The sequence below is a fragment of the Symsagittifera roscoffensis genome, chromosome 5 (genome assembly GCF_963678635.1).
Source record: "Symsagittifera roscoffensis chromosome 5, txSymRosc1.1, whole genome shotgun sequence".
Classification (NCBI taxonomy): domain Eukaryota; kingdom Metazoa; phylum Xenacoelomorpha; order Acoela; family Convolutidae; genus Symsagittifera; species Symsagittifera roscoffensis.
Window position 1 is genome coordinate 4,168,408 of NC_087066.1, and position 12,432 is coordinate 4,180,839.

Sequence of the window (12,432 nt, forward strand, 5' to 3'; positions counted from 1 at the left end):
CATTTTTGAAGAAATCGTTCACCGCAGCCAACACTTAAGCTACGCTGCCAAAATCTTGTGCTTTCCTATATACCATATAGTTTGGTTGTATACAATAGGTATATAACGTCATTTTACATGTAAACAAGCCCATACCCCCAAACTTTAGAAGGGAAAACATGCACCAACCAAAACTTAATTCCATTCCCGTTTCCATAAAGTGGCTGGAAAATTACCAATTTTAACCCCCCTTAAAACATGCGTGCCCGAACAAGTAGGGTCTTTAAACACTTCGGGGGTTAAAAGTCGTAAGTACAACGGCACACCGAAAAATGGGGGGGTTAAAAGTGGTCATTTTCCTAGCCACTTTTACTAAACTACTGACGATAGCTGACTGATTTATTATTTTCGAATTAAGTTTTAATGTTTTTTTTGCTCGTCGAGACAACAGTAGGTCTGCGAGCAGAGGGCTGCCATATCCGTGCAGCTAAATTCCTTGAATAACCCTGGAGTTCTTTGATCGAACTTATTGTGATTAACACAAAACTTGCGAGGAAAAAATTAATTTTTGCGTCAGCACAAACTTTTCTCGACAATCGTCTGATCGCATCGAAGTCCAAGAATGTTTCATTCCAGCTTTCATTATATCATCTATCTTTCCAATAAGGATAAAAATATACAAACTTCGGATTTTATAATATGTCAATTTTGATAAAGGACAAATCGATTTTTTAATTTCAAAATTTACATGAAATTGGATATGCCAATTTTCAATCGCCCAAAAAGTCCTTGAAAGAAAAACGATGAACTACTTATGAGGATACTCCCGAAAACGAAAATTGTGATTGTGCCCGAACTTGCTTTCATATAGGAAAAATTATTTTCACAGAGACGAGGCTGCAATTTCTAGGACAAGCAAAGAAACTGCAAAGAGTAGATCTGAAATAGTCGAAAAGTTAAAAATAGGAAAGAAAAGTTAAAACTAATGAAAGGTCTGCAATTTGTCGGAATCAAATTCCTGACCTTGTGATTAAAAATTAACCTATCATCTGCACTATGCGCGCTTGTCAATTTAGAAAACACTAGCCACCAATAAAACAGATGCGAAGGGTTAATGCTTTGTAGTAAGTAAACCAGATATGGTATTGCTTCAAAAATGCAGTCAAAAAAATGCACACTTTTATTAGCCTAATGGTTTGAAAAAAAGGAGATCGTCAAATGACACTACACTCCGCTTGTAATAATTTCTTAAAAAGATTTCCTGACTAGTAGCCTGAATCGATTGCAAGGTTTGAAAAATTGCATTAAAAAATAACAATTTCAGCAAAATTTCGAAAATTGATATCCACGCGAAGAAGAACGTTATTACTTTCCATAACTCATTACAGGAAAAATTAATTTTGATTGAACGAGATAAAAATTTATCAAAATTTTAAGTATAAAATATAAATTTCTAGCTCGCACATCAATCCTATCTATTCCTTGCTCAACGCTTCTGGTTAAGTGGTGCCTAACAACTTGTTACTATTGTCACCTGTTTAAGTACGCGCGTAGACAAAGATGTTAACCGGAAAAGTCTCCAAAACGATTTCAAAACACTTGCTTTCGCAAGTTCTGAAATATATTTGACAAAAAATAGTATAGTTATCACTTTAAACCGTCTTTGACGCGCAAACAAGGCACTGAAACTTGCTATCACTATCTGTAATTTTAGAGACTTTTATTAATACCACTGCCACACGACTTGTTTGCGAACTCGTTTAAGTAGAACCAGTGCCGAAACTAAAGCCATTACTTGCAAAAGTATCACACATATCGCACACAAAGACAGCACTAAGAGATTCCTGGCGAAGAAATCGGCCACTTGTTTGAAACAGCCTTGATTGTGCAGGTTGTTAGGGTGACTCATAGTCCCGCAATTGTCCAACACTGTCTTGCAGCACGAGTCGGGCACGTGAACAAACATCTCGTCCCCGTCGTCGGCTGATTTGCCTCTGTTCTGGTTCTGAACCCAGGAGGAATACTGCCAGTCCATGAATGAGTTCACGCCGCAGCACTGGTGGTCTTGGTGTCTGAAACAAAAAACAGCAGCCTTGTTATTGATTGTCTTTACCTTTGTGTACCACCAGAGATCGCACCAGAGATCATATCATTAAAGCTGCATATAGATGGACCAGACAAACCTTTGGAATAAAACGACTGATTCTCATGCGAATCCGTTAATGTGAGTTGAGTCCGAGGAAACTAGAGAAATTTATAATGTGAGTAGCTTAAAAATACTAATGAAAATTGAATTTAGGGAACCTGAAAAACTATAAGGGAGAAATTATTAAAATCACTCGTATTAAAACTTTTTGAAATCTTTAGCGGCAAAACTTCCTACTGTAGGATTTGTCATATTTGTCCGATGAAGATTGAAAAATTTCATCAAATTAGCTAAATTTTTAGAGCATCATCAATACAATTGACTTGTTTTGAACAACTACTCACAGCTGGTCCAGTGCTTTGGTGACGTCACCATTTGACCCGTACTGGTTGACTATTGTGCTGTTGAAGTGGGACTCCAGTTTCCTGTAGGTCTTCCCCCTGTACACTAGTGCCACTATCACCACTGACAACTCAATTGCGATCACCACACCCACCAACACTGCGTATATCTAAACACATATGTCAACAAATAAAACTAACCACTTCAATAGAAAAGCAAAAACTCAGATATACGTTTAAAAAAATTTCATGCAATCTTGTCGGTGCAAATGACTTGGTAATATGATGAGTTGTGCCTCAAAAATGCATTTTTAATCGCATAAAATATTTGATGTCAATTTGAGTAAGGGTCGAGATACAAATGCGGTTTAATCCTGACGAGACAAAGCCGGGACATGAACTTACCGCATTTTTATAAAGACGTCCAAATTGTTTTGGAACTCGTGACAGAAACATACAGAAGCTTAGAGATTCATCACCCATCGGACGAAAAAAAGGTGCATACCGAAGTTCAAAACTGCCAGGAATTTTTGTTTGCTTCATCTCAGCATTGAAAAATTTTTCTTCATATAAAATTTATTGAAGTTTTACTATCTCTACTAGTGGATTACTGGTAAACTCTTTGCCTCTCTACCCGAGACATTTATTTCGAATCTTGAGATGACCACAAAACTATAGTGACTTCGAAAATTTTGCGCATCTGAAATCTTTCGCTAAGTTTTCATTTAGGTACTGACCAAACTTAGAAGCATGCGCATATTTCTTGCTCAGGGTACAATTGCCTTTGGACCCCTAAACAAGAAATGAATGCATATTTTTGAGTTAGGTGGCAATTCAGAAAATAGCGAACAGCTGTGTACGTTAAAATCTCAAATTTTGTAGTGTGTCAATGTTTTGAAGAACAAATCAAATTATCGGGACAGTGACAAATTTCAGTATTTTTTGATTTTTGTCAGGTGGTAGCTTGAGACTCTGCGCTATCTGGGCTGCCACTAATTTCGGTCACCGAGATCGGGCGAAGTTACAAATTTGCCATATTAATCTCGTCTTCAAAAATGACCAAAGAAAAGATTTTTAAAGACCGCAACATTTCTCGAGATCCTACCCAACACATTCACAATGCAATAAACTAAGTGTTTCAAAACAACCTGAACAAACATAAATTAAAAAAGGATTCTATGTAATAAACTATTCTAATTCTAGTGTCTATGTACAATGTATGTACATAAGCTTAAGTGTTAAAACGTTAAAAGGAAGTAGTTGAATTAAGACGTTTAAAAAGGACCACTGAACTTCCGTTCATATCGACCGATGGTCGTAACTAAACTGGTATTAATTAAAATACCGAAGGTCATTATAACAAACTAAAAACAAATCACAACATTTCCCACCGGGAAAAAAAATGAAACTGCAAACTAACTATATAACTCTATATACACCCTTTTTCCCCCTCAGAAGATGGAAGAAATTTTACAAACTGCGCCCAGAGGGTAAATATACAGCGGCAAAATAAAATCCACAAATTGAAAGAGAATGTAGCAATGTACAGGGTGTCTATACAGAATTACAATTTTTTACAGAATACGGTAACTAACTAAATAAAACTAATCCACAACATGTACATTAACATGTACAATTGTATCTACAGGTGAAATTAAAAAGTCCGGCGAAAATATGGATTACAAAAATTGTTTTGATAAGTTTGATTTGATATGACGATTATAAGAATTGGTCCTCGAACTCATCCAGTTTAGCTCTCACATCTGAATCTATAGTTGATGAGATCTCGCTGTAGTTATCCATCTCTAATGAAGGGTCTTTCGAGGTCGGGTCAGATAATTTTGAGTTCGAAGAATTTTCGAGGAGTTGGGTCTTCGTGGTTGATGCTGCAAGTCTGCCCGTCGGGAGGGAGTTTCTTGAAGACCATGACAAAGTAGTTTCTGCGACTAAGATCTGTCTCGGGGGTGCCTCCGCTAATGGAGTCAAAAGATCCGAAGGAGAGTTGACCGAGAAAGTAGACAATTCCGGTGCCTGCGAGAATACCGAAGTTATCGCCCCTAGGTCGTCTTTCTCTTGCACCACGTCTATAAATCGTCGATTTCCGTAAAACTGTGGGGGGCCCACATTTCTACGTGGTCTGGAGTTTCTGGTCTTTGGAGTCACACTGATCGTCTGTTCCGGAATACTGTCTATCATAATAGGATTGTCCTGTGATCCTTCACTAGTATTCGCGTCGTGTATGACTACAATCTCCCGTGAGTCGTTGTTTGCTGTCCCTTCTGAGCTCAATGGTGGGGTTTCGGCATGACCTGTAATACTTAAGCCCTGATTAGTCTCGGTGTAGGGGTTTTGAGGTACGTTGTTATTGGTCACATCGTCAAAGTAATCCTCGATTATCCCGTCCCACGAATCTAGATTTAAGGAAGATGAACCTGAAGAAAGTTTAGGAGAGTCTTTAGTGGCCGAGCTCGCAGTCGGTGCGCTAGTCCCTGAACTGATAATCTCCGTTCTCGGGGTGCCTTGTCTCGAGTGGCCAGCTGATATCGTTCCAGCTTTCTTCGGTGGAGAGAGTTTCCTTTTCCCAGCTAAACTCGAATGAATATGAGTATTATGCCCAGAGGGTGTCCGATTCACTATTATCTTTTTGGGCCCCGGGAGTATTTTTCCTTTTATAGCCAGATCCGATTTACGTAAAACGTGACCATTGTCGAGGGTAACTGTGTGCTCTGAAGAATCGATTATATCCTTCTTAACTAGATTAAAATAAGGGTCCCCATTTTTTCTGTTAGACACCTTTCTATATAAGTTACCTCCCGTTACTGCTTTTCTTTTTCCCAGTGGATCTAACGTTCGGGTAGTGTCGTCCGGGGTTGTGCGTAGGCTGAACGTCCTAGCTAATGGCAAGTTTTCTTCTGGGTCCGACGTGCTGTCCCTTTCCTCGTCCAGATAGCCATCTTCTGCCCCGTCGTGTAGTTCCCAGTTAGTAGCCCGCTCTTTGGACAATATAGCCTTTCCTTTATCTAAATGTTCAATATTGGACATGAGATTTTTCCACCTAGTGTTCGCTACTCTATTAAAATGCTTTTCAAACGGGGAACAGCCGATCGCCGTTTGCTTTGAGATTCTCAGATTCCAGATGATTTTCTCGATCGAATCGTTTAGAGATGGTTTGGGTATTTCGAATGACATTGCCAGTAATTTCGATTTAATTGTGTGCACAAGTCTTTCCACTAGCCCGTTGGATCTGTGGCCTCCGACCGTACAGTAAATGATTTCTATATTAAATTTATCGCAGAAGTTTTTGAAATCGTGTGAAAGAAAGCATGACCCATGGTCGACTCTAATTTTTCTTGGGAATCCGTGAAGATGACAGTAATCGTTTAGGAATGAAATTACGTTTCTTGTAGAGGTGTTATTGACAATCTTGGCCGAAGGAAACTTAGTGTAGCGGTCGATACAAAGAAGAATCTATTTGTTGTTACCCCAACTAGCGTCCAACGGTCCCGCAAAATCCAAATTGATTTCTTCGTTCGCGAATGTCAACGTCGGGAGTTTCGAAATATTATTGGTGCCTAGTATCACTTTAATGTTCTTACCCGCTTTTAAACATTGGGTACATGTTCTCCCGTGATGGTAGATTTCCCGGTAAATATGTGGCCACCACAAATATTCTGCGAGGGATTTCATCCCGAACTGTCCTGGGTGAGTCTCGTGTAACATAGAATTAAAAGTTCCCCTGATGGTAGCTGGGACGAATAGTTTGTTGTCTAAAAAGAGTAGTTCATCCTTCACGTGTAAGTCTTTAGTGTAGTTCTTCATGTAAGTCCCGTGTATGCCCATCGGTCGATTCCGCTTTATCGTCTCTATCAGATCCCACAGCACCTTGTCTTCTCTCGTCATGATCTGCAGCAATTTCTTCGAACAGTGGTTCTCTGGGCGAATTGGGGAATTCGGCAAATTCAGATCGGCCTTATATCTTCTTAAGAGATCTGCGTGGTCTGGTGGAAGTCTGTCGTCTCTGAATTTGAGAGCAATATTATGTTCTTCGGGGATAATCAAAAGGGGTTCGATCACTTTGTCCATTGGGAGTTCTTGTTTTTTCTTGTTAGGTGGTATGAGGTGTCTGTTTAGAAGTAAAAAATGTAAAAGGACTTTGTCCGAAAAAGTAATACTTTTAAAATTAAATTTTGAATTATCGACTGGTTGGCAATTTGTAGTACAATTTTCTGTCCGAGAATGATTATTGTGGCAAATTTTTATCGACTGAGCGATACAAGATATGATAGCAGCAATAATCTTGAGATTGAGTAAAGCTAACGAGCTATTCAGCTGATTCTGACCAATCACGTCGCTTGAATTTTCGTTTCCCGATGGGATTGTATTAACTCGTGAATTAGTATTTACAGCGACCGTTGGTCTATCTACCAAATTTACAGTAAGTAATTTAGAATCTATTTTAGTCGACAAAATGTTCTGAATTCTGTCGATTGAAGCGACTACAAATTCACCGTCATAATGTGAAATTGGAAGGGCTTTGCCCGAATGAAGTCTAGATAAAAGGTCGGTAAAGCCCATGTCCTTTCCTGGTAAATGTGAAATTTTAAAATTGAAAGGTAAGAGTCTGTTTACCCAGCGGGTCAATCGACTGTGCATCGTTTCATTGCCATGATTTGCCGAAAGTGCTGATAGTAATGCTTTATGGTCAGTGACTATTTAGAATTCTGTTCCGTACAGGTAGTTTCTGAAATGTTCTGCAGCCCATACGACTCCCAGCAACTCTAGTTCGTTGGTAGAATTTTTCATTTCATGGTTGTTTAAAAATCTGAATGCAAATGCGATTGTTTTCCACTGGTCGTCCTGTAATTGTTCTAGGGTAGCCCCTAGTCTGCTATGTGAAGCGTCCGTTTTTAGTCTTGTCTTCTCTTTTATATCAAAGTGGCTGTTTTCTGCAATATTTACAATTTCGGTTTTTAACTTCTCAAACGCTATTGAATGGCTGGTATCCCATTTGTATAGCGATTTTTTGTTTAGAAGAGGTCGAAGAGGGGAGCTTAACGTGGATAAATTAGGGACGAATTTTACATATTGGTTTATTGAGCCGAAAAATGAGCGAAGTTCAGAAATATTCTTCGGGGTTGGCAAATTTTTTATTGCGTCGGCTTTACCGACCAACGGTCGTACTCCATTGCCTGAGATCTTGAAGCCAAGCCATTCGATGTCGGATTTAAAAAATGCACATTTCCCCCATTTCACTGCCATGTTGTTCTTATCTAAGATTGATAAAATTTTGTGCACTATTGCTTTATGTTCTTCCAGCGATCCACGCGAGGCTACCAGGATGTCGTCTATGTAACAATTTGTAAACGGGATATTTTTCAACATTGAGTCCATGACCCGTTGGAATTCATTGGGCATGTCTCCTAATCCGTAAAATCCCGTTAGAAACCGATACGTTCCAGTCGTTTCGCCGCCTACTATGCTAAAATTGCACTGTTTACTGGTTTGATTGCAAAGTTGAAGTTGGCTATATGCGTTTTTCAGGTCTAAGTTACTAAACCACACTCGCCCGTTGGGTTTTTCTGAAATTTGGAGTGCCACGTTATCAATCAGTTCATGGATATTCGGCATTTGATACTTATTTTTAAAAATTTGATCATTTAAAAGCTTGGAATCCAGTGCCAGTTTTATTGAAGTATCCTTTTTCCGAGTGATTACAATTGGTCGCATTTCTCTAATTTTATTATGTGACCTTCTTTTTCCATTCTTTTTAATTCATCGTTCACTGCCGCGAGTAAATGGAGTGGTACTCTTCTCCCTTTGGACTGTATTGGTTTAAAAGGTGTGTGAAAATGGGTTACCTTCCGATCGTTAGGTATTTTCCCCACTCTAGTGAATAAGTTCTTAAACTCATTAAAAATGTTGTCTGATAAAGAAGGTAAGTTTTTGTACTCACTCTCAGGTGTGGGTTGATTGACCATGCAGATTGGTTGCGGGCATTTCCTCTGCGAAATTTCTATGCCCAGTTTGTGTAAATTGTCGCTCCCCAATATGTTACGCTCGTGTCCGCCGGTTATGAAGAATGGGGTTTCTTCGCTGATCCACCCATTGGACTTTGTTCTGACAATTATTTTTCCCAAGATATTGATCGTATCGTTGGTGAATCCGCAGTATAGGTCTTTTATTCTTTTCTCCACTGGGTGTATCTTGAGGTTTGGGTATCTTAGTTTAATTTCATGTAGAACATTATGTTTTAAAAAGCTTACAGGACTTGCTGAATCTACCGGTATGTTCATATTTACAATCATGTCCCAGCCAATGCCTAGGTTCAGGAGTTTCTTTGTTTCAAGACCATTATTGTCGTAAATAGTTCTGACACTCAACACCGAGAAGTCGTCATCGTCACTCTGTCCGTACTCATTCCACGCATTTATCACGTCGCACGATTCTTTTTCTTCCATCCACGAGTTTTCCGTAGGAGTGTATGTACAATTCTCAGTATTTACGAAATTATTTGATACATTATTTACAGTTGGTCTCTTATTGCGTGATTTACATAATTTGGCGAAGTGTCCTTTATAGTTGCAGTTTTTACAGGTTATGTCCTTCGCTGGGCAAACATTTAAGTGCCCTTTCGTAAATGTATTTCCGCATTTCATGCATGAGTTACTCCTTTCGATGTTTAAGCTTGGTTCTTTTTTGATATGATTGTGGTTACTAAACGATTTAAAAGTTGTCCCGTTGGTCGATGACCGTGACATATTTGTCAGTTTCTGGTGGTTAAAATATCCCTTTTCATCGATTAGGGCTTGATTAAGTGCTTCCGACGGGCTTATGGTAGCTGAAAGTAGCTTCCTCTGGGTGTCTGTGTTCTTCATATTGCAAATGAAGATATCCCTTATCCATTCTGCCTCGTCGGATTCCTTGACGTTGCACGTGCTGGCTAGGTCCGTCAGTGCTCCCCAGAATTGTTCGTACGACTCACGATCTTTTTGTTTTCGATTTAGAAGTTTATATCTTTCGAACGTAGTATTGGGCGGTTTGTTAAATGCTGCGTCTAGTAGAGTCCAGAACTCAGAGAACGATATTGCTAAAATCTTGACTCTCGGGTTCTTTTGCGTAAAAACTCTTTTTCCTTCGCTCCCTAGGGCTAAAAATAAAATTGATCGCAGTTTCTTGTCCGCCTCCGTTCGTCTCATTCCATTAAATTTTCTTTTCTCTTCGTTGATCCGTTTCTCTTCTGCGGATTCGTACTGTTTCATTGTGCTTTTGTTCCTGCTCTCTCTGTTGGCTTTTTCCGCGTCCGACTCGCTGCCTGTCGCCTGTTCCAAAATTGGAATTTGGGTCTCCGGTATCTCTGGTCCATGTAGGCTCTCTAAATCCATATTTTCTTTTGCAATGATCGCCAATTGGAATTGGTCGCTCCATTGGGTCCAGGCATGCGGTGGCTCTAGAGTGTGATTAGGCCAAAAGGGGGAATTCCACGCACGTTCGAATCATTTGACTGCGCCATAATAAACTATTCTAATTCTAGTGTCTATGTACAATGTATGTACATAAGCTTAAGTGTTAAAACGTTAAAAGGAAGTAGTTGAATTAAGACGTTTAAAAAGGACCACTGAACTTCCGTTCATATCGACCGATGGTCGTAACTAAACTGGTATTAATTAAAATACCGAAGGTCATTATAAAAAACCAAAAACAAATCACAACACTATGATAACAAAAATAGGTACAAGCATGAATAACTGATGCAGTCAGTACGAGCTTCTAGATCTTCAACTGAGTTGAAGCTTCCCTTTCAAATCCATGCACTAAAAAATGATGCTCTCAAAATTCGACACAAAACGAAATTCAATCAAGGTACCTTTCGACACATAAAATCTAAAATATACGGGGACATTTTTCTGAAGAGCCAAATGATAATCATTTAACGATTTACGAGCTCTAGGTGTCTTTTTCTCAAGAGATCTGGTAACTTTCAAGGGACCAGTCTATCATAGTGCTCGTTAGTCGAAAACCACGAGTGCCTTATATCACTCAAAGATTAGTTATGATAACTCCTCAACTTAGACAGCAACGATTACGTTTTACTAAGAAGGATGAAACCTTTTGTTCCGACTTTCACATGCAATGATTTTTGGTAAAGCTCTGGGGGTTAGAAAAATGCCACTTGGGCAAAATTCTGGACTAAATTATGTGCGCTTTGAAAATTTTACACAGAGGCGAATCTGCGCTTCGCAAAAATTTGCGAGAACATGATAAAAAAAAGCTGCTCTATCAAAGGAAATTAGAAAAAGTTGAAATAAGCCTCGAATTAACTCGGAATCTGCTACCTAATGCAATCAACGTCTTCTACCTACTGCAATCAACCTACTGATTCTGAGTCTCACGCACTGTCTCTTCAGCTACGCAAGCTTAACAACCGGCAAACACTAGTCATGAATAAAGCAGCTACATATGCTAATAAATTGCCATTACGCTCCAGCAAAAGAGGCACCAAAAACAAAGATTCAATTTTGCAAGTAATAATCGGGAATATAACAAACTGGAGGCGACCACACTAGCATTGCACACCACTACATTATCATGACACGATCCTCGCTGAGCTGCTCGTTTTATAGCTTGATGCTGAAAATGTCACGCGCATTATTTACGCATGGCGACTTATCCCGCACTACAAAATCGTTCCAAATTCAATTGAGGCAAGCTAATTGGTCTTATTGTTCCGACTTTCGAAGAATATAACAGAATATTTGTGCTCGGGGTGGTTTTTTCTCCAAACAAATTTCAACTTTTCAACTAGAAAGTTTGACGGAATTTTTTTACACATAGGCGGAGCTTCGCATCCCTTGGGATACAATAAAAGCATAGCATTGCAAGCCAGCGAACAGAGACAAACAACTAAGTCAAAAAATTGTCAAAAGCAGAAAAAGAAACAAAAAAGTTGTCTTTAAAGACTGAGCGATTAAGTTATAAAACTTTGAATTTTTACACCACAACCTACCTAAGAATCAATTTAAAAAACCAATTTTTATTTTTCAAATGATACAAAATAGTTAGCCGATACAACAAGCAAAAACCATTAAGACAGAATGAAACTTTCAACTGAAAAAAAGGAAATACGAGAATCCAGACTGAGTAAACTTTAAATTACAGGAGAAAATCAAAAGGCCGACAAAACATTTTTTCCCAGAAAACTCCAGGTTCATTTATAGGCTGTTTGTCCTAAGTGCAACAGTACTAGGAGCGAAATCTAGCACTTTGTATTTTATATGGCGCTTGGAAGGATGAGTCATCATTTTTTAGCGAAAACTGCTTCATAGACCTTAAAAGGGAGTCGGAACATTCAGGACTTCGCCCTGATACGAACAGTCTTGTTAATTTCATACACGACTCATATTCTAGCACTTGAAATTTGATACTATTAGCCTAAAATTCATCCATGATCAATATTTCATTAACGTAAGACTAGTCGAGACCAGTTGATAGGCAGTCAAGAACATTCGGGGCTTTGCCCTGATGCTAGCAGTCGTTTTTCTATTTATTCTTACTTTAAGCAGAAGTTTTCCCTCTTTAAATGCAGCATACAGGCCAAACAGTGACACGATAACCACGAAAACGCCCACAAACACGAGAGTCCAAGTCACGAATCCATATGTAGCTCCCGATAGGAAGTTTCCATAGTAATCTCTATGCGCCAATGAGAGACATCCAACCACAATTAGAAGAATACCAGCCAATAGGAAGAAAGCATTGGCTATTATCATGATGTAAGTCTGGATACTGCGCGATTCGCAGTCGCAGCAGCACTTTTTCTTCTTCTCCGATTTTCGAGGGGATGAGGATGAGTGCATTAATGAGACGCCCTGAGACCCGTCTGAATAAAAGGGATCCATGATGCCAGTCAGATGAATAAACAAATACAGTACAGATTTCAAGTAAAATAAATCGATTTTTATCTGAAAC

General features: G+C 39.0%; 1 protein-coding gene across 1 annotated transcript; it reads right to left on the minus strand.

Moving 5' to 3' along the window:
• Positions 1 to 1,606: 1,606 nt before the first annotated feature.
• Positions 1,607 to 12,383, minus strand: LOC134846498 (tetraspanin-11-like). Its single transcript, XM_063863878.1, has 3 exons — positions 12,018 to 12,383; positions 2,470 to 2,636; positions 1,607 to 2,051 (listed from the first exon to the last, which is right to left on the minus strand). Exons 1-3 carry the CDS (start codon positions 12,360 to 12,362, stop codon positions 1,703 to 1,705), a joined length of 861 nt encoding a protein of 286 aa, XP_063719948.1. The 5' UTR covers positions 12,363 to 12,383; the 3' UTR covers positions 1,607 to 1,702.
• Between the last annotated feature and the right edge of the window lie 49 nt (positions 12,384 to 12,432).

Coding starts and splice junctions, on each gene's coding strand:
- LOC134846498 (XM_063863878.1), bottom strand. CDS start 12,362: ATGGATCCCTTTTATTCAGACGGGTCTCAGGGCGTCTCATTAATGCAC. Junction 2,637..12,017: donor AGGGAAAACTTCTGCTTAAA/GTAAGAATAAAT, acceptor ATATGTGTTTAG/ATATACGCAGTGTTGGTGGG. Junction 2,052..2,469: donor ACCAAAGCACTGGACCAGCT/GTGAGTAGTTGT, acceptor TTTTTGTTTCAG/ACACCAAGACCACCAGTGCT.